Below are 23,314 nucleotides of genomic sequence, written 5' to 3'. Positions count from 1 at the left end.
TAAAATAGACAGTGGCATTATCAGTTAATTTCATCTTAAATAATCCAAGGCTAGATAGCTTTATTGAGTTCTTTCGATCTTTTATGGAACAAGTAATTTCTCTGCTGTCTTGGTTATAGAAAAGCAAACTTGCCATTTCAGAGTATAAATGGACAGAATCTGACTGCCTATTCAATCTCACTTTTGAATGTCAATATAAAAATTCTAAGCAGAACACTAGCAAATCATATTTAATAGTATATTTTTAAAAATCCAGTAAGAACAAAGGGAATTGGTTTTAGGAATAAAAAGATACCTTTATTTTTTAGTGTTTTTATTTATTTTTGAGACAGCATGCAAGCCAGGGAGGGGCAGAGAGAAGGGGCCAGAGGATCTGAGGCAGGCTCTGAGCTGACAGCAGAGAGCCCGACGCAGGGCTCGAATTCATGAACCATGAGATCATGACCTCAGCTGTAGTCAGATGCTTAACTGACTGAGCTGCCGAAGCACCGCTAGAAAGATACTTTATATAGGAAACATAGATATAACATAGGAAAAATAAGAAACTATATGGTTATCCTTTTAATTGCATAAATAATATTTGATAGTTTAGCTTTGATAAAATGTAAAATTTGAAGTTAATATTATTTTTATAAAAGTATCAGATGATACTTCCTCACTAGGGTGAAGAATATTTTCGACTGGGGGTGCCTGGGTGGCTCAGTCGGTTGAGCATCTGACTTTGGCTCAGGTCATGATCTCACAGTTTGTGGGTTCGAGCCCTGCATCGGGCTCTGTGCTGACAGCTCAGAGCCTGAAGCCTACTTCGGATTCTGGGTCTCCCTCTCTCTCTGCCCTTCTCCCCGCTTAACCCACTGAACCATCCAGGCGCCCCGAATGGATTGAACTTTATTCTTTCAGTAAAGAAGAATACGATGCCTTTAACAAAATTTATTGACACACTAGTACAAAGCCACTATTTTCTTGATTTTTCTCAACATCTGTTACCTTATTTCTGAAATGGTGATCAGAATATCCACCTCGTAAAATGTTTATTAGTATCAACAAGTTAAATAATGTATATGAGATGCCTAGGATAGAGCCTGGCATGTTAGTAAGAACTAAGTAAGTGATTATTTGTAAAAGAAATTATAATGGTTAAGGAAGAATGCAAAGTTTTTCAGGCTCTTAGGTTTGAATTTGAGCACTTTTCTCCCCTTTCAAATTTACCTCCATTCTCCCTTTCTTTGCTATATCTCCTCTTCCAGCTGAGGCTTAATCTGTCCATGTTGGGAGTTTTCCAGATCTAATCCTAAGCGTTGCATGGTGTGCAGACTTTTCTCTCATGATCAAATCATTTTCTCATATTCTGTAGTGATGTATTTAGGGATAACTAAGACCTGTAGGATTGTTTGTTTCTGTCCTCAATGGCTTTGGGCTGTTGTAGTCTTCTGAGCTCTTGGGTTGAATTTGTATAGTTTTTATTTTTATTTTTTTATGTTTAGTTTTGAGAGAGAGAGAGAGAGGGAGAGTGGGGAAGGGGCAGAGAGAGAGGGAGACACAGAATCTGAAGGCTCCAGACTCTGAGCTTTCAGCACAGAACCCGACTCGGGCCTTGAACCCACAAACCGTGAAATCATGACCTGAACCGAAGTCTGACGCTCAACCAAGTGAGCCACCCAGGCGCCCTGAATTTATAGTTTTTAAACTTCCTTCCTTACTGTCAGCTCCGCATTACTTTGTATTGTCAGTACAGCTGCTTTTGTGAGTTCCTCACTGCTTCTCACCTATAGCGTATGATCTGTCCAGTGTTGCATCATTGGGTAATCGAGTTTTATAAAATAATGTCTGTGGAAGGAAGTGAAAATAAATTTTAGCTTGTATGTTCATTCTGATTAGTAGTGGCCGCTTCGAGTGCTGTGTTAAGCAGGATTCTGGAGCTGGATTGAAGTTTTATGAGAAAGTGCTCTAATAATGAAAGGGGGTGGCAGTGTGAATAACCACATATTTGTCATTTATTGTCTAGAGTAAGAGGAGATAGACACTGTGGGAGAATCTGAGTAGGTTCTGTAATGAGGAAGGTACAGAAGTTAGTGTGTGGTTTTGTGGTAATCTTTTGCCTTCTTAGATACCTTCTTAGTTATCAGTTACTGTTTCACTTTAGACATTAAAGTTTCCAAGTAACTTATCCATGGATAAATGAAGGAGATAGTTTTCAAAGGATTCTGTTTTGCACTATTTGAGTTACCTTTAGGTTTGTTTACTCAGTAATTACATGATTAAAAATTTAGGCCATGTCAAAACTTGGTGTTCTCTCTGCTTGGTATTTCATATTTTACCAAAATTGTATACTTAGTGAAATTGCAGATGTGCAATAAATGCATGGAATAGAAAATACCAGGTTATTAGTAAGCTTACACAAAGCAAATTGAATTTCCATATGCTTCATTATGATGGCAATAATAGGCAAGTCTGTGTGATTACTAGTTTTTATCATCATGTAATGTATAAATATATCTGAGAAAATTTAAATTTTAAAATGAATTACTTCTGGTATGTCTTTGCTCTTACATATATCACATATAACTTTTGCAGGTTGGATTTGCTACCATTTTATGCAAGATTGGTTGCTACATTGCATCCCTGCATGTCTGATGTAGCAGAGGATCTTTGTTCCATGCTGAGGGGGGATTTCAGATTTCATGTATGTATTTAAGCATTTATTTTGTTATATATATATATATATATATATATACCCACACATATATACTTATAAGTTAAGTGAGGATTCTTGAAGAATAAGATTATCGTATTGGTAAGCATATTTTTGAAATTTGATAGTGGTATAACAGTTCAGAATGTATGGAGTTCTAAGTTTGTAAAATGTAAATTTTCTCAACAAAGCTTGAAATTGATAAGTGATGTTCCAGTTTGGAGATGAGCTGTTGCTGCTACCTTGTTTCCTACAGGTACTACACTTGTTGGTTTTGTAAAGGAAAAGCCACTCTCTAAGGTCAAGAGAGTCAGCAGGTCTCATTGGTGTTCCCACAAGAAACACAGGATTGGCCCTGTGAGTCAGGGCACAGTGCCTCAAGGACATCTGTTTAGGTGTCGGGAGTCCAGATATCTGGGGCACCCGACATTGCATAATTGTTCTGATCAGTGAATGCTGTTCTGGCCCACTTTTTACTGACTCTTCCCTAAACAGCCTTTACCTTGAATAGTAGTCAGGGACCTGTTTCCAGACAGCTTCTCTCCCTTTCTAGTCCTAGGAGTCTTAACTGCCTGTTAGTGATTCTCCAAATCTGTATTACCCGCTCACCTTGTGCAGGTGCTACAGCTACAGCATTGAAAGGAGTAAAATGACGCCTTACAAGTGTCTGAAAGTTCATATCAGTAGACCGAAAAGACATGAAATTCAAGTGGTTATGTTAGGCAATGGAAAAATTGTGTTGACAGAATTTAGCTTTATAGCAGGTTGCTTGGAATGCAAGTAAATGTTTGCTATGCTCACGATGCACTTTATGCACTCATTATACAGAAATTGGTATTGCTGAGTGCTCAGAGAACAGAAATAATTCCTGAGATGAGGAATCTCACAACATAGTTGGGAAGATAAGACATAAATACAAAAATAACAGTGAAATAAACATTTAAACTCTAAATATATGTAATATTATAAAGAATGGCATGCTTAATTGCCAAATGAATTGTTCAAGAGTGAGAGCCTTGAGTTCGGAGGAAGGAGAGAATCTCAGTGAGGTGTGGGTTGCCCTCTATAGGCTTCTTGCCATAGAAGCCAATTTATATGAGATTTGTGGTTAACGTTTTTCTGGGGCAGTTTTTGCTGAAGTGTGTTTTGAATTTTTATGGATAGTATTAAGCAAGGACAGGATTCTCTGTTTTAAAAATTTTTTTTTTTCAACGTTTATTTATTTTTGGGACAGAGAGAGACAGAGCATGAACGGGGGAGGGGCAGAGAGAGAGGGAGACACAGAATCCAAAACAGGCTCCAGGCTCTGAGCCATCAGCCCAGAGCCCGATGCGGGGCTCGAACTCACGGACCGCGAGATCGTGACTGGCTGAAGTCGGACACTTAACTGACTGCGCCACCCAGGCGCCCCAGGATTCTCTGTTTTAAAGGAAGTTTGGAAACACTGACATCAAGAAAGTTAAATGGTTGCATTTTGTTTTATTATAAGAATTCCCAAAGCTTTAGTAGGGTAATGTGCACTGTGAACCTCCTGGAAGGGGTCAAATACGTAGTCACTCAGAGAACACACTTCGGTAAATGCTGCCATTTGAGGAACTGATGTGTCAGAAATTGTGATATTCTTGTTGATTTATTTAATGCCATCATGCAAAACAAGGAACTGTTTTACTGGCAGGCACTATGACTCTATTACATGAGTTATATGCATATACCCGTCAACCGTATCCAAAATTAAACAACACACAGGTTGCTGGACCAAGCATAATTAGTGCTTTTGGTGAGAAACTTAAAATGAAGTATATTCTATTCATGTATACTTCCCCTCCCACCTTTGATAATTGGGGTGGGAGTTGAGGAATTTGACAGTTTTGTTCCTGATATAATGCTCCATTACAACTCAAAGACTTACCAGAATTCTAGGAGAATGCTGTGGGAACACTGCTCTCAGAGGAGAGAAGAAAAGGTACTTGAGGTCTGCCTCCTCCAGGATCTGTCTTTCCCCACCCCCACATCTGCAGACTTTGCCAATGACTTGTTATCAGTCTCCCTCCCTCTCTCTCTCTCTCTCTCTCTCTCTCTCTCTCTCTCTCTCTCTCTATATATATATATATATATATACACCAGTCTATATATATGCTCAACTTTCCCATCCTTAAATGAAAATAAAAATAGCAATAAGAAAATGTTTTCCAGCCTCACTCCCTATCCTCTTTCACTTTCTTCTTGAGTTTTTTTAGAGTATACTTGCCTCTTCTGCTTCTTCAAAGGCATTTACCCTTTGTCTTACCATCATAGCAAACCTCGCAGAGACCACCAGCATCATCCTAATCACTTCATGTCAGTTGAAGTCCTTGCAGATTCTGAACTGCTGGACTGTTCTTTTTTTCTGTCATTCTGTCTCCACCACTTGCTAGCATTGTTAACTTTGGTCAAGTTACTTAGGTAGTATATACTGGTATCTTTTTATACTGATATCTTTTTATTTTTTTATTTTTTATTTTTAAAAAAAAAATTTTTTTTAATGTTTATTTATTTTTGAGACAGAGAGAGACAGAGCATGAACGGGGGAGGGTCAGAGAGAGAGGGAGACACAGAATCGGAAACAGGCTCCAGGCTCTGAGCAGGCAGCACAGAGCCCGACGCGGGGCTCGAACTCACAGACCGCGAGATCGTGACCTGGCTGAAGTCGGACGCTTAACCGACTGCGCCACCCAGGCGCCCCTACTGATATCTTTTTAAATGGGATTGTTGTTATGGATTAAACTAAATGGATATAAAGTTCATCACACAATGCCCAGACATAGATATTATTATAACAATAATTATCCTTTCTCTCCTACCACTCTCTCCTGGCTCTTACGAGTGCTATTCTCAATATCATTTATCGACAGTAAAAATATTTTTTTCTTTTTTCCAACTGAGTTTATTTGTTTTCCATTCCCACACTTTACTTCCTTCAACCTCTTTTTTGACGACAACCCATTTTACCCAGGATTCAGTTGACATCGATTTCTCAGCACCCTCAAATACATATTTCTTGCCAGAACCTCTCTTGGTGCTTAGTAAGTTTTCATGCACTTATAGCTAAATATGTCCATTAAAAAAAACAAAACAACTCAGTACTTCTTTTTTTTTTTTTTTTTAATTTTTTTTTTTTCAACGTTTATTTATTTTTGGGACAGAGAGAGACAGAGCATGAACGGGGGAGGGGCAGAGAGAGAGGGAGACACAGAATCGGAAACAGGCTCCAGGCTCTGAGCCATCAGCCCAGAGCCCGACGCGGGGCTCGAACTCACGGACCGCGAGATCATGACCTGGCTGAAGTCGGACGCTTAACCGACTGCGCCACCCAGGCGCCCCCTCAGTACTTCTTAAAAACATCTTTACCCTTGGGGCTCCTGGGTGGCTCAGTCGGTTGAGTGTCCGACTTCAGCTCAGGTCATGACCTCACAGTTCATGAGTTCAAGCCCTGCGTCGGGCTCTGTGCTGACAGCTCAGAGCCTGGAGCCTGCTTCCGATTCTGTGTCTCCCTCTCTCACTACCCCTCCCCCCCCCCTTTCAAATATAAATAAACATTAAAAAAATTTAAAAAAAAGTCTTTACCCTTCACTTCCTCATATCAACCTCTATTTTGTCTGTAAATTTGCAGTATTCTTTTTATCTCATCACTAAGAGAAATACTTCTGCTTTTGTCCCTCGGACATTCAGGAGCCAGCATTCACCAAATTCTGTTGGCACCATCTTCTAAAACACCTCCTCAAATCTAGCATCTCCTCTTCTTAAGCTGAATGATGAGAAGAGCATTTTACCCAGGTTTCCCTGTCTCTGTTTCCTGTCCAGTTTCCAGCACGTTGTCATAATCTGATCAATGTGTCCGCTTCTTAAGAACCTCACCTAAGGGGTGCCCAAGTGGCAGGGTCTGTTAAGCATCCGACTCTTGGTTTTGGCTCAGGTCATGATCTGACAGTTTGTGGGTGTGAGCCCTAAGTCGGGCTCTGTGCTGACAGCAGGGACCCTGCTTAGGATTCTCTCTCTCCCTCTCTGTCTGCCCCTCCTCCGCTCACATTCTCGCCCTTTCAAATGTTAAAAAAACAAAAACACCTCACCTGAGAAATAAACCTGGTTAACAAAACTATATGAAATCTCATACAGTAGTCAAATTCTAGTTTTAAAACAACAGATCTGCTAATTTGACCAACAGATTAGTAAAGGTAACAGAAATGAGAAACCAGGTATATTTGAGGTCAGGATTTGGCGGAGGAATTTGGTAATATGTTTCAAGATCCTTAGAGGCGTTTATACATTGGACAGTTTTGAGAGACTGTCCTAAGTAAATAATCCGATACACCCAGAAAAGTTTTATTCACACCATGAATTAGTAGGAAAAAAAGGGAAAATAATCTAAAAGCCCAAGAGTGAATTAAGAAAATGGTCATATAATCAAAATGCTGAAATGATATAGAGCCATTGGTAGTAATATTTAGCAAAAAATTTTCATAACAAAGAGAAGGTGCTTCTTTTGGGCAAAAAATAAAAAAGGCAACAACCTATAAAATCATAGCATAATAAATTTACAGTTGTGATGTTAAAATGCTTGGAAAGTTAAGAACAGAAAAGGATTACATATCAGTATGTCAGCTGTGGTTGTCTTTGGATAGGGGCAATAGAAAATATTTTTTCCTTTCTAGTTTTCCATGCTTTCCAAATTTTCAACATAGCCTACTTCTTTAATAATGGAGGTACAACTATTGTTTAGATATGAGCATATCAGTCTAACTGATTGACATTTTTAAAATCAGTGGTCTTTCAGCTTTTTAAATCAAGCCTCTTTAGTGGTAAAATAAGTTGACCACATACCCCAATTTGGCATATTTGTATATAAAGTATATGTGTTTACAATTGTATCAAATATTTAATGTAAATTTATAAAATAAAAGCAAATTGAAAGGTATGATATATCAAAAACAAATACAAGTTCCAAGATTTTTTCAGACCACACTCTAATAGATCAAGAGTCTTGCCCACCCTACCCTGGATATCAGTGGTCTATACCATAAAATAAATAAAATTTTTGAAGGCAAATTTGCTTGTTTGTAGACTCAGTGTCTACTTAGTGTTTAGTATATAGTAGATTTTCCAAAAAATTAAAATGGTAAAATGAATAAAGTTTATGTAAAACAAAATGAGCAAATTATAGAGGAAAAAGTGTAATATCTGTTTGGGTAAAGTTATAAAAGAGTCAGTTTGGGGCAGATGATCTTCCTTGGATAGGCCTTTGAAATCCTTACTTTTTATATGTTGACATATCTGAAAAGTTTTTGTTAATGTTTATGAATTTAGTTATTCAGTTGATCTCAATTTCAGCAGTCATTAATAAATGTAAGGATTTTTGCTAAAGATTGCTTATATAAGTAAAATTGTATAAGAGACATTGAACCAAATATATATATATATAATTTTATGTTGTTTATTCATTTACTTTTGCAGAAGTGTTTTGCTGTGCCTTTTGATCAAAGGAGTCAACAAATGAGACTAGAAAATAATGAATAAGGAGGCAGAATAAGTTAGGCTTTTTTATAAGTTACAGCCTTTTGAAAAGCTTTTATGTTTTTCCTCTGTAAATGAGGGCGTGAGAACTGATTTCTCATACTTAATTTAAAAATTAGATAATTTTGTCACGTTAGTTAGATTGTATCTCCTTAACTTCAATAATATTTAGAATAATTGTGGATGACACACTGTGTTACATGTTTTCAAAGTTATAATGGTCAGTAATACAAAAATTGTATGATACTGCAGAACAGTTGTTAAGAACTTGTATATCCAGAATCACCCAAAGAGATTTTCATATATTTCTCAGCCCTACTCCCTCTATAAAGATTCAGCTTTAGCATATCATTTTTGAAATGCTTCCTTGTACATTTTTTGTTTCCATGTTTCTTCAACTGTAAAAGAAGCACATGCTCAATGTGGATTATTTAGAAAACATAAAGGGGGAAGCCCCATAATTTCATCACTTTATTTTATTTTATTTTATTTTATTTTATTTTATTTAAAAAATTTTTTTTAACGTTTATTTATTTTTGAGACAGAGAGAGATAGAGCATGAACAGGGTGGGTCAGAGAGAGAGGAAGACACAGAATCTGAAACAGGCTCCAGGCTCTGAGCTGTCAGCACAGAGCCTGACGCAGGGCTCGAACCCACAAACTGCGAGATGGTGACCTGAGCTGAAGTTGGACGCTTAGCTGACTGAGCCACCCAGGCGCCCCAATTTCATCACTTTAAAACAGACTTATTAATCTTATAGTGTATTTTCTTTACCTTTTTTCCTCTGTAGTTGTTTTGATGAATTTATAGTGTATATACAATTTTTCATTCTTTATTTCTCACTGAGAAGCTTTTTGCAGTCACTTCAAACACCTCTTACGCATCATTTTAAAGATTGTATAATCTGTTGTTCTGTACACTAATTACTTAGAAATGAATTGAAGTGTAGTTGTCAAGTTACTACCACCACTATTTCCATCATCATCACCCTCCTTATTTTTATCTTTATTTAACCAAGTGAGCTGGCAGATTCAGGGAATTTATGTGAGTTACCTTTAAGATTATATACCCCCCAAAATGGCACAAAATGACCACAATGGCTCAGATGTTCTAACTACAGATCATTTGCTCTTTTGTATCACTACAATACATATATAAACATTAAGCGTTTTCTTTTATTCACTCAGTGAACGTTTATTTAGTGTCCACATATTAGTGATACAAACATACAAAGGTGGATAAAACTAATAATAGCTAATATTGACTCTCCCTGGTCTCCGGCACTGTTGTGTGTGCTTTACATCAGTTCACTTAAGACAACTTTTATGAGGTATTACTTTTATTAGTTCCATTTTAAAGATGAGGAGATTGAGGCACAAAGTTTAAGTAACAGCTAGTAAATGATAGAGCTGGGATTTAAACCCAGGAAGTCTGGTGCAGGGTCTATACTCTTAATGTATCCTGGATAATAAGCTTAATCACTATGAGGAGCTTTTCATATGTAGCACTTAACATTTATTTGTGAAAGGATCTTTATGAAAGCTGTGCTCTTTTCTGAATTGCTGAAACAGTAAAGGTTAAAGTTCTAGAAGTTGACTTTTATGATTTTATTTTTAATCAGTGCAGTTTTATTGATGCTTTAATAAATACTTGTAGTGAGCTTCTAGTTTGCTCTGAGTTTTTAAATGAGTAAACAAACATAGTTTTGTTTACAAATTATCTTTGAAGAACTAAAAAATCTAAACACCTACCACTGCTTACTATAGACAGTAGGTCCTTAAAATTGAAGATGATAAACTTAAGTGGTAGCTCTCTGAGTATGTATAAGTTTAGTATTTATAAAATGATCATGAATTGTCCGGTGAGGTTAGGCCTTATTTTAAAATGCAGTACAGGGGCGCCTGGGTGGGTCAGTTGGTTGAGCGTCCGACTTCAGCTCAGGTCACGATCTCACGGTTCGTGAGTTCGAGCCCCGCGTCAGGCTCTGGGCTGACGGCTCAGAGCCTGGAGCCTGCTTCCGATTCTGTGTCTCCCTCTCTCTCTCTGCCCCTCCCCCATTCATGCTCTGTCTCTGTCTGTCTCAAAAATAAATAAACATTAAAAAATATTAAAAAAAAATAAAACGCAGTACATACTAAGGTAGTGGGATTCTCCAGTACTAGTTAGTAGACTGGGATTTTAGTACTGATCTTTCATCAAGTCATTTGAGAGTTTTATGTCATTTTGTTATTTTAATTTTTAAGTCAGAATTATAACAGCCATGTGGTACAAATAAGATAGGATAGGATAGTAATCTGGAAAAGTAGAAAACACTGAAAAAACTTTTCAAGTCACCACCATATTGAACAATTGCATAAGACAGGAGAGTATTTTGAAAAACTACACTAAACTAGCACAAGGCACCACCATGTTATTGTCACTGTTGCTTGCATAGGTTTCTAGACTGTAAGTTGTTTTCTGATGAAAATGTAATCCATTTATATTTATCTTGCTATGTCTGTTTGCACTGTACTGTTGTAAGAGGATTTTGTTGTACTGAATACTTCTTGAAATGTGTGCCTAAGTTAGAGGCCTTATATTTGCAAAGGATTTGAATTTTGATCTACAGTTTTGATGATAGAAAAGAATAGTGATTATATTGGAAATTTTGCTGTAATGAAATTATAATAAAAAATGCAAACTGTAGTTCACAAGTGTAATACATGAAGCTTTAATAATATTTTTGCTTAAGTGAACTCTTGGTACTTATTATTTTTAAGTTAGCATTTCCTAAAATGTGTTCCTTATTAATTTAATGGGATGTTAACTAGTACTTGCTAGTATTTCAAAAGGGGGTTTATATTGCCAAATAAATTTGAGATAAATTGAATTAAGTTAAACAGTCCTCTTTATTTGAGAACCTATTTAAGCCTGATGAAATGTATTGTTTCCCCAAATTACTTGACCGTGGAACTGTTTGCAAATCATATCCCAGCACTTGTGTTCTGCAGAGTTTATATTGCCTTAAATGAAAGTAAGTTGTGTAGCAAGAAATTTACCCAAATTTATTTAAAATATTTGGAATGAATGCAGACTTAATAAAATAACATTTCTTATCACAAGAGATTTCAAAATGTTAATTCTCTAAGTTAATGTCTCCTTTCTCTTAATTTGTAGGTACGAAAAAAGGACCAGATCAATATTGAAACGAAGAACAAAACTGTTCGTTTTATTGGAGAATTAACTAAATTTAAGATGTTCACAAAAAATGATACACTACATTGTTTAAAGGTTAGTGCTACATTATTTGTGTTGTTTTAAAAAAATTTTAATGTTTTTTTTTTTGCTTTTTATTTATTTTTGAGAGAGAGAGAGAGAGAGAAAGCGAAAGCACGGGAGGGACAGAGAGAGAGAGACGGACACAGAATCCAGTGACAGGCTCCAGGCTCTGAGCTACCTGTCAGCACAGAGCCCAACACGGGGCTCGAACCCATGAACCGCAAGATCATGACCTGAGCTGAAGTTGGACGCTTAACCAACTGAGCCACCCAGGTGCCCCTTGAGTTGTTTTTAATAGACAGATTTTAAGTTTTGGTTATAAATGCTGGAAAAAAATGAATTAAGTAAGCAATATTTGTTTAATCTGAAGGAAGATAGGAGTGAAAGGGAATATTAAACAGATGAACAGAGTAGAAAACAAATAATAATTTGCTAGAAATGCAGCTATCACAGTAATTACATGAAATGTAAAAGGACAAAATACATGAAGTAAAAGCCTGAAGAATATAAGACTTGATTAAAACAACACTGTAGGCTGCCTATAAGAAACATACCCTTAAATACGAAGACCATAAAGGCTAAAGTAAAAAGATGGGAGAAATATACCAGGGAAGCATTAATTAAAAGTCACCTGGTTTCATTATTATCAGGCAATTAAGGCACGAAGCATTTGTTAGAAATAAAGAAGGATAGTTTAGAATGATGAAGAGGTAGTTTTAATAGGAAGGTATTACCTTACTGAATCATTATGAATCCAGTAAGGTAGCTTCAAAATATATAAAGCAAAAATCAAGGAAAGGAGACAAACAAATTGACAAACGTAAAGGGTTGGAAACACCTTTCACTAGCTGAAAGAAGCAGCAGACCAAATCAGTACATATACACAGATTTGAATAACACAACAACCTGGATCTAACTGACACTCTACCCAACAGCATCAGAATTTACAATCTCTTATGATATACATGGATCATTTACCACAATTAACCATTAAAATCTCAGCACATTAGGGGTGCCTGGGTGGCTCAGTCGGTTAAGCATCCGCCTTTGGCTCAGGTCAGGACCCTACATTTCGTGAGTTTGAGCCCCGCGTTGGGCTCTGTGCTGACAACTCGGAGCCTGCTTCAGATTATATGTTTCCCTCTCCTCTGCTCGCTTGCTCTTTGTCTCTCAAATGAAATTAAAAACAAAAAAAAGAATCCCAGCAAATTAGAAAAGACTGAAATTATTCAGATTATGTTTTCTGTCCACAATGGAATTAAGCAAGAAATTAGTTAATAAGTAATTATATGTGGTAAAGCTGATACAGTATAGATGGAATAATTCTACATTTGGAATTGATTATTATTAACAACAACAAATTTTGTACCAAATTGATTTCCTAGGGATATTATTAGGTAGTTTACACAAAGTGGGTCTCATGGATTCAAGTACATTTGGAAAACCCTGAGTTAAACAAATTTGCCCAATTACTTAACTGCTTGATTTCTTAAGAGTGTTTAAAATACTAATAGTCATTGTAAATATTCAAGGGGTTAAGTTTCCTAAACCTACTTGGAGCATCTCAGGTGACTACAAAGTACATTTAGAGAAACTCTGGATAACATTTTAAGAGGGATTGTTAAAGATTTCTCAGTGCTGTAGTTGAAGGGAGTCATACCATGGAACAATTTAAACGTTAGTATATTTCTTCATAATAATTATTACAAATACATAAGAAGGATATACATTTTTTTGACACAGAAATTCCATTTCTATAAGTTTTAAGGTTATTATTGCACAGATTTATCTACAAGGATGTTAAGTATTGGTAAATATTAACAAGTATTGTTAAGTACACAATTGTTTAAATAAGAAATTGTAAACAGTTTTAATATTCAATAAATAAGAATCATTGGAGTTTTATTGTGGTTCATATTATACAGAAATATGCCCCTTTTAAATCATGCCATGCAAGGGTAAATAAGGACACAGCCAAAATAGTTATATTATCTAAAAAACACCAAGTTATTAAATGATGTGGTATATTTGAATCTGTTTTGGTTTAGAAAATATGCATAGAAAAAGATTGGTAGGATAAATACTTAAATGCTATGGTAATGTGTTATGTTTGTAAATGTCATACAGTGAGCCTGTTGTAGTCAGAATTTTACAAGTAAATATCATATAAACCAAAACAAAAAAGCCATTTAGAAAATGTTTGCTGTGTATGGTGCAGATATTTAAATACATAGCATCTGATAATCATCATAGAAAGGGCTTTAGTATTAGTTTTTCATGTATTTATCTGGAAGGAAAGGCATTAAATGTATTGAAGATTTTCGATTAAATTTTTGTGGCTGAACACAAAAGATACTTAGCAATGACTCTTGTTAAGCTAAAGTAGACTAGCTTTTGTTTTTCACACTGATATTTTTAAAATTGTTACATACAGTAGATCTGTATTTTCTTTCTCTAATAGGACTGAAGTATTGTCTTTGTGTTCTCTCATCATCATTATTATTACAGATGCTTCTATCAGACTTTTCCCATCACCATATTGAAATGGCATGTACTCTACTGGAAACATGTGGAAGATTTCTTTTCAGATCTCCAGAATCACACCTGAGGACCAGTGTACTTTTGGTAAGGGCTTGAGGATCCCGGCAAGAGCTTGAGGTTCTTGATTTACTTCAGGGGTTAGAAATATTATATTGACCAGTATCTATGATCAATCTTGCTCTGCCGCATAAACTAGAACCTCCCATATTTATGTGCTGCACAGCCAGTCCAGGAGAGTTGCAGGAATTTTTCCCACTTGGGCGCCAGTGAGTTCACACTGTTTTAAAGGAGGATTAAGTTCAACCCCAAATAACTTTTGATAAATGATTCAAATGAGCCAAGTACTCTTAATACTATTATATTAGAGTCATTGTTATGGATGTTCTTGGATATTCAAAGAAGCCATTGTTAAGTGCCATGAGCATATAAATTATAAGCTATAAAATTGAAATTTTAAATTAAAAACCACTTTAAAAATTAACTTGGGGTAGAAGTTATTTCTTAAGCTAATTAGAATACTGAAATGGCCATCAAGTTTCTTGATCAGTTAAATTGTTATGCTTACTGATAATACCCATGCATTCCCTTGCAGTCTTGGGACCTTTCCAAGTGTGGTGGAGGGAGTGTTGGTGTTAGTGTTAAAGGGAGCTCAGGTTTAGGAATCGCCGGGCATGTACTGTCATTATTTCAGTGTTGCTGTTACAAAAGTCTGGATTGTGTCATTTTTTTTAGATGTTATTTTTTTAAAAATCTAGTTGTGAGCCTAAACATTCTCTGCCAATGCTATTTAAAATGAAGAAACACAAGAATTTATTTCTTTAAAAATTTTTTAAAAAATATTTATTAATTTTTTTTTTTTTTTTTTGAGAGAGTGAGTGAGTGAGTCAGGGAGGAGCAGAGAGAGGGAGACAGAATCTGAAGCAGGCTCCAGGCTCTGAGCTTTCAGCACAGAGCCCAACATGGGGCTCAAACTCATGAACTGGGAGATCATTACCTGAGTTGAAGTCCGACGCTTAACCAAAGGAGCCACCCAGGCACCGCTAATGTTTATTTCTGACAGCGAGACAGAGAAGTTTTGTTGGGAATAAGTATTAGAATGAAAGTATTTTGACTAACTTAGACTTTTTTATTCTAGGAACAAATGATGAGAAAGAAGCAAGCAATGCACCTTGATGCAAGATACGTTACAATGGTGGAGAACGCATATTACTACTGCAACCCACCTCCAGCTGAAAAAACAGTGAAAAAGAAACGTCCTCCTCTCCAGGAATATGTCCGGAAACTTTTGTACAAGGATCTCTCAAAGGTTACCACTGAGAAGGTAAATCTCATCGAAATTATAAAGTAATAGTAAATTTGAGATTTGTGGGAGTGTTAAGATTGTGTAATATTCAGGGGCGCCTGGGTGGCTCAGTTGGTTAATCATCCGACTTCAGCACAGGTCATGATCGCACTGTTCAGAGTTCGAGCCCCACGTCAGGTTCTGTGCGGACAGCTCAGGGCCTAGAGCCTGCTTTTGATTCTCTCTCTCTCTCTCTTCTCTCTTCTCTCTTCTCTCTTCTCTCTTCTCTCTTTCTTTCTGCCCCTCCCCTGCTCGTGCTGTCTCTGTCTCTCTCAAAAAGAAACTTAAAAAAAAGATTATATAATATTCAAATTTATTCTTCCTCCTCCTAATGATAGTAGTATTAAGAGCAGTGCACTTTCCTTCTATCCATTGCACTAAATTGTTTTAGGTCAGGAACATATGTTTCAGCTTCCTTAGGTCAGTTTGTTTATAAATTGCTTCAGTGTTTGACAAAGTATGCATAAGAAATTGAATCAGAGCTGTTAAATTTCAGCACTGAAGTTTAGGAGAGGTAAGATTAGATTCCAAGTTTAATTATGGTTGATTCTATACAAAACTTCCTAAAATGGAATTCATATGATGATACTTAATATATAGGACTTATGTTTTGTTTTCTTTTATGATTCTTACTCTGAAGTAGCAATTCTTTCCATTTTAATTTTGCTGTTGTTTATATTTGTAATTACTGCTTTGTCTCTCATATTCTATAATCAGTTTGACTAAATATTTTGCTTCAGTATAAAGGATTATAACTTTGAGTGGGCTTTCGGAGGTCCATGGCCCTCTGAAATTTCATAATTTTGAATGTCTAGGGCTGTTTATATTTTTCTAGAGGGAATGTTTATAGTCTTCCTTAGATTCTTAGCAGGGATCAATTTCCAGAAAAGGTTAAGAACTACTAACCTATTTTCTTTCTTTCTTTCGTTCGTTCTTTCTTTCTTTCTTTCTTTCTTAATTTTATTTTTTTAATTTACATCCAAATTAGCATATAGTGCAACAGTGATTTCAGGAGTAGATTCCCTAATGCCCCTTACCCATTTAGCCCTTCCCCCCTCCCACAACCCCTCCAGTAACCCTCTGTTTGTTCTCCGTATTTAAGAGTCTCTTATGTTTTGTCCTCCTCCCTGTTTTTATATTATTTTTGCTTCCCTTCCCTTATGTTCATCTGTTCTGTGTCTTAAAGTCCTCATGTGAGTGAAGTCATGTGATATTTGTCTTTCTCTAATTTCGCTTAGCATAGTACCCTCTACTTCCATCCATGTTGTTGCAAATGGCAAAGTTTCATTCTTTTTGATTGCCGAGTAATACTCCATTGTGTATATGTACCACATCTTTTTTATCCAGTCATCCATCGATGGACATTTGGACTCTTTCCATACTTTGGCTATTGTTGATAGTGCTGCTGTAAACATTGGGGTGTATGTGTCCCTTCAAAACAGCACATCTATATCCCTTGGATAAATACCTAGTAGTGCGATTGCTGGGTCGTAGGGTGGGTCTATTTTTTAATTTTTTGAGGAACCTCCATACTGTTTTCCAGAGTGGCTGCACCAGCTTGCATTCCCACCCAGCAGTGCAAAAGAGATCCTCTTTCTCTGCATCCTCACCAACCTCTGTTGTTGACTGAGTTGTTAATGTGAGCCATTCTGACAGGTATAAAGTGGTATCTCATTGTGGTTTTGATTTGTATTTCCCTGATGATGAGTGATGTGGAGTATTTTTTCATGTGTCGGTTGGCCATCTGGATGTCTTCTTTGGAGAAGTGTCTATTCATGTCTTTTGCCCATTTCTTCACTGGATTATTTGTTTTTTGGGTATTGAGCTTGATAAGGTCTTTATAAATTTTGGATACTAATCCTTTATCTGATACGTCGTTTGCAAATATCTTCTCCCATTCTTTCGGTTGCCTTTTAGTTTTGCTGATTGTTTCCTTTGCTGTGCAGAAGCTTTTTGTTGATGAGGTCCCAGTAGTTCATTTTTGCTTTTGTTTCCCTTGCCTCTGGAGACGTGTTGAGTAAGAAGTTGCAGTGGCCAAGATCCAAGAGGTTTTTGCCTGCTTTCTCCTCAAGGATTTTGATGGCTTCCTGTCTTACATTTAGGTCTTTCTTCCAATTTTGAGTTTATTTTTGTGTATGGTGTAAGAAAGTGGTCCAGGTTCATTCTTCTGCATGTCGCTGTCCAGTTTTCCCAGCACCACTTGCTGAAGAGACTGTCTTTATTCCATTGGATATTCTTTCCTGCTTCGTCAAAGATTAGTTGATCATACGTTTGTGGGTCCATATCTGGGTTCTCTATTCTGTTCCGTTGATCTGAGTGTCTGTTCTTCTGCCAGTACCATACTGTCTTGATGATTACAGCTGTGTAGTATAGCTTGAAGTCTGGGATTGTGATGCCTCCTGCTTTGGTTTTCTTTTTCAGGATTGCTTTGGCTATTCAGGGTCTTTTCTGGTTCCATACAAATTTTAGGATTATTTGTTCCAGCTCTGTGAACTAACCTATTTTCTTGATTATTGCAGTTGCCTTGTTAAAAACTTCACATTTAAGTAAGATATGATTGAAGAGAACATTTCAAGGTTAACTCTACAAGTGTGGAACTTTTTTGTTTTTAGGAAAAAAATGTAAAACAAATTAACTTCTGAACAGAGTAAACCTGGGGGAGAAAAGGCATACAGTAATACTCGTGTTATATATGCGACTTTGGAAATTGGACTCAGCTTTCAGAGAGTCAGAGACAGTACTTGTTTCAAACAATAAGCAATTTGAAAGCTGTTTTAGAATTGGCTAAAAGTTTAAAAAATATAGATTGCTTATACAGTTGATAGCATTAACAGTTCCACTGAAGCTGATTAGAGAACATACCAAGTGCTTGAAAGATGGATTGTGGCTGTAGAGTAGAGATGGAAGTAGTGCTTTGCAATCTGCCAGCAGTATCCTTTTTTTTTTTTTTTTTTTTTCAGAATAAAAATGGAAAGAACTTGATTATGGGTAGAGCTCTACTCATCTCATTACCAGTAGAGCTTTTGAAATAGTAATGGCTAACTTTTATGCGGTACTTATAATGAGCCAGACACTTCCCTGGGTATCTCACATGTTTTAATTTGTCTAATCTTTACAACAAACTATGAAATAAGTGCTGTTATTATCCCCCCTTTTGCACATGTGGAAATAGAATGTTGTGTAATGTCAGCCTTGATTTTGTACTCTCCAGTTTAAGTAGTCTTTTAACCAGTTGACCTTGGGTTTAATTTACTGGAAATTTTTGATTCATAACAAGTATCAGAGATTATTTACATTAATTATATGCAAAAGAAAATACTATTTTTGGTAAACCTTTATTTTTTTTTAGTGATCTGATTTTAGGAGTGTATATTATTAGCTTGTATGAAGATCTGGAAACTATGAAATTTAGAGACTTTATGTGAATAAATTTAGTGACAAATGTGAGTAAATTTTGCCAATAATTAGAAAAAAATCTCACTTTTCCTATGTCTAAAGTCAAGTGGCTGGTAGAGGATCTGTAAAGTATTTTTCATTTCGAAAATTATATGACTGCACAGTCAAAACTATATTACTGGGTATATGGGAATACTATGTGCTCATGTTAGTAATTGAAACAAAATTCTCTTCATGTAGGTTTTGAGACAGATGCGAAAGTTGCCCTGGCAGGACCAAGAAGTGAAAGATTATGTTATTTGTTGTATGATAAACATCTGGAACGTGAAATATAATAGTATTCATTGTGTAGCCAACCTCTTAGCAGGACTGGTACTCTACCAAGAAGATGTTGGAATCCATGTTGTGGATGGAGTTTTAGAAGATATTCGATTAGGAATGGAGGTACTGAGTACTTTCTTTAAAGGCATCAAATTGGAGTTTGTGGAGAATTTAAACAGCTTTTAAATTTGATTATTGAAAAATAATAATTTGGAAACCTTCCTTTCCCTTCCCCTTATGATGTCAATTTACTATTACTTCTTCATAGTTAGTGTTTTCTTCAAAAACCCCTTTGTCTCAGATTTCCTGGTCTTGCAGGCTAATGCTGGAGAGTTTTTTTGCCTCTTTCTCAAGTTCAGTCAGGCTTTTGAAAGATTGTAGTTTTTTTATTATTTCTGGGGCACAGTTAGGACTCAAGTGATAGGTGTTTCTAAACCTCTTAATTAGGAGAATTGGTAATCATTCAATAATAATTTCTGTAAACAGTTTTCTGTAAAGCATTTCTGTATATAATTCATGAATTACAGAAAAATTAAGTTTTGGGGGCTTATAGGGAGAATTACATTTTAACTGTTTTGTCAACTCATTTAATGATAGCTTAATACTGAGTTTAGTATTTAACTTGTTCTTTTTGTAAAACATTTTAAACATAGCCATTTCTTAGAGAAAGAATACCCAATGATGATCACTTTATTTAGAAAAGAAGGAAAGAACCCGTTATTTTTTCTCTGTTTAGTATTCTTTCAGTAATTGATATTATCAAGTGACAGAGGAGAATTTTACCTCTTTTCAAACACATTACTATTCTTTAATGGAAATCTGTGTTTGTTTTTCCTTTAGGTTAATCAACCTAAATTTAACCAGAGACGTATCAGCAGCGCCAAGTTCTTAGGAGAACTTTATAATTATCGAATGGTGGAATCAGCTGTTATTTTTAGAACTCTTTATTCTTTTACTTCATTTGGTGTTAACCCGGATGGCTCTCCAAGTTCACTAGACCCCCCTGAGCACCTTTTCAGAATTAGGCTAGTGTGCACTATTTTGGATACCTGTGGCCAGTACTTTGACAGAGGTTCTAGTAAACGAAAACTTGATTGCTTCCTTGTATACTTTCAGGTATGTAAACTAAAATACACAGTTTCGCATTTAATGCTTTACTGCGGTTACAAAAATACTAGAGAAGAGATGCTATAGCATTCACATATCACATGTAAGATGTGCTCATCATTTGATTTACTCCTGCTGCAAGGATGTAGAGATTAAAAAATATATGATGAATTCTATTATATAAACATTCTACTTGGCATTGTCACTTTTATAATTGACAGTAATTCATCATTAGTTTGGAAATTATTTTGGTATAGTTTATAAATTTGGTAAAGTAATTTATGGATTATGGTATTTGGTATGGTAATTATGCATTAAATTACTTGTGGTTTTTTTGTACATCTCATAACATTTTTAACTCAATGTTCTGTTTTTAAATCTAAAAATTATTGTTTCTAAAGGATTTAAGTTTTTTTTTTAGAAAAAACTGTCATTTTTGGAAAATATGTTGTTTTCAACACAGGAAAAAATATTTGTTCATTCATGGTAAATTCTTGGGTTGTACTTTTCATATCTTAATTTTAATTATGTAAACTTGTAATTTAGAGGAAGTACAGTATAAATGAAATTCAGATACAAATATGGAGACAGTTCTATAACTTCTGTGAAGTTGGTGTTCCAAAAGTTAACTTATAGGTTGGTTGTTTGGAACCTACTCTTTCCCATATAATACAGTGTTATAAATACTGATTAGGGTTAGCTGTTCACTATCAAATTCTCCAGGTGTTACTGAAATAAAGTACCACAAGTACCATTCAATTCTATATGATCATTCCATTCTGTATAATCTTTTGTTAGTGTTTTCTTCCTTTATTTATTGGTGAAGAAAATAAATCTAAAACTATAATTTTTGAAGTGTCAAAACTACCTCCACATAGTGGCTGGTGTTAGATGGGGGGTGAATACTCTCAGGGAAGAGCAGTTTGTTAACTTTGTTCTGCCACCGTACCTGTGCAGTAGAGGACGACATGTCACTCCCTTTTTTTCTTAGTTGATAAGCAGAAAATGGGGAGGAGAGTTTTGGAAATTTGAGAGTGAGATTGCCTGTTGTATGTAAGGATTATCTTAAATTGGAGACAATCTGTTTTTGAGAACCAGAGATTTGCTACAAAATGTCACCTGTAACTATCATCATCAAAAGTAAACTCTCTTTCAGAAGTGTGTTCCTTATTTGCATTTACTCTGAAATCCTAGACTGAGAGAAAAAAGCCACTTAGAAATATCCAGGAGCAAAAAGAGACGAAAGGATTTTCCATACTGGTTAGTCGGAAGAAATGTGTAGTAGGGTGTACCTAGGAAATAACGAGTAAGGAGTGAGTGAGGCCGGGGAGATGAGGGCAGTGTGTTCTCCCAGGACAGAGGATGCACAGTGAAGTATGGGAAAGCCAGATGGAAAGTATCACCTGCAGCAGTGCTTCTAAACTTCAATATGAATATGCACCACCTGCAGGTATTGTTAAAATGCAGATTGTGATTCATTCGGTCTGGGGTGGGGGCCTGAGATTCTGCATTTCTGACAAGCTCCCACTTGAGGTCCACACTCAAACTGGAAGAAGAGAATGAAAGCACCCAGAAGAATACCTGTTTATATACAAGCAAATTCTTGGGTTGTGCTTTTTAGTTAAACTAAATGTAGGAATTACAAAGTATGAAATCGAATGAAGGAACCAGGCTAGGAGAAGAAGGATATCTAAACAGTGCCATATATGCAGTGGATGTTCAATGAATGCTTGCTGATTAATGATTTTTTTGTATTTCAGAAACTGTATTTTCATATACTTTAATTGACCTTTTAAAATTAAAATCAAAGCAGGTAGTATAGAGAAAATGATGAAAATGTATCAAAACTATGGCTTTGAATCTGGTTGTTTTGTAAAATCAGTATTTAAACCTGGTTTGGGAGTGGGGTTTCTGCCTTGTGTCAGTACCTAGAAATTTATTTGGTATTTTATTTATGATTTTAACTAGGTAACATCACAAGACAGATTATTATTTGAAAGTATTTTGGTTAACAATTTCTTACTGCTAAATTTATTTTTCATTTGTTATCAGCGTTATGTTTGGTGGAAGAAAAGTTTGGAGGTTTGGACGAAAGACCATCCATTTCCTATTGACATAGATTACATGATCAGTGATACACTAGAACTGCTAAGACCAAAGATCAAACTCTGTAATTCTCTGGAAGAATCCATCAGGCAGGTACACGACTTGGAACGAGAATTCTTAATAAAACTAGGTAAGCAACTAATTAAAGAAAATGAAGATGATATTTGGCAGATTGTTTTTAGAATTTGCTTCATATTATCAGAGTTTGCTTTTGTATACTTCCTATTTTCAATGTTGAGTGTTACTTAATAGTGTTAGGTGAGACCTGGGTGGCATATTTGATTTCACTGAATAATCCCAAATTGGAGGAAAGCGGTCATGTAAGTAGGGATGGAAAAAAACACAATCCTGTTAGCCTTTCTTAATTTTAGGACTTTTGGTTGCTAATACAAAGTACTTTTGATTAAAGCCTCTCTTATATATACAGTATGTATATATTTTCAACAAGTATTATTTCCTAAGACAACCTGGGCATGACACTGTAGGGAGGAGTATCTGTTAGAAGTTTGGAACTACCTTGTGGAATTTCAGACCTAATTCCCTGGGAGAGTTGTCTCTTTTTCTAAGGACTAGAGAAAATGTGAGAAATAACGTGTTACAGGAGACTTGGTCTATTTACTTTCTCCACATCCCTCTGCAACTATTCTGGAATAAGAGTTAGCTCTTGAACAGTTCCCACAAGGGACTAAATGAGCTGACTAACTTTGTCAGTGGAAATAACTGGAATGAGGTGTAGTCTTTCAAGTCTTGTTTGCTTGCTAATAGTTCTTAGCATGTTAGTATGTTTTAGTGTAGTCATTTCAAAGTGACATGCTTTTAGGCTGTTAAGCTAGTGTTTTATTTCCTCCTAGCACTCAGCACCCATATGTCTGTCGCCGAAAGATCCTTAAGCTTCACCAGTTACACTAATTGCATAAATTTACTATGTTGCATATATGAAAAACTACTTTTCATGGCAAAGGCATTTGTGATTTTTTTTTCCTTTAAAACTGTTTTTCTTATT

At 35.8% G+C, this 23,314-nt stretch overlaps 1 protein-coding gene across 1 annotated transcript in view; it reads left to right on the top strand.

Annotated features, from left to right (window-relative positions):
• The window catches only part of UPF2 (UPF2 regulator of nonsense mediated mRNA decay), a 112,743-nt gene that overhangs the window by 58,061 nt on the left and 31,368 nt on the right, over window positions 1–23,314 (top strand). Inside the window, exons 9-15 of the mRNA XM_030321117.1 lie at window positions 2,575–2,683; window positions 11,397–11,510; window positions 14,007–14,123; window positions 15,175–15,360; window positions 19,018–19,221; window positions 19,939–20,214; window positions 22,258–22,441. Coding sequence (XP_030176977.1) covers window positions 2,575–2,683; window positions 11,397–11,510; window positions 14,007–14,123; window positions 15,175–15,360; window positions 19,018–19,221; window positions 19,939–20,214; window positions 22,258–22,441 — 1,190 coding nt within the window. The remainder of the gene's footprint in view (window positions 1–2,574; window positions 2,684–11,396; window positions 11,511–14,006; window positions 14,124–15,174; window positions 15,361–19,017; window positions 19,222–19,938; window positions 20,215–22,257; window positions 22,442–23,314) is intronic.

Source organism: Lynx canadensis, chromosome B4, assembly GCF_007474595.2.
Source record: "Lynx canadensis isolate LIC74 chromosome B4, mLynCan4.pri.v2, whole genome shotgun sequence".
Taxonomy (NCBI): Eukaryota; Metazoa; Chordata; class Mammalia; order Carnivora; family Felidae; genus Lynx; species Lynx canadensis.
Note: the sequence above shows the minus strand (reverse complement) of the source record. Positions and strands in the feature narration are given on the sequence as shown.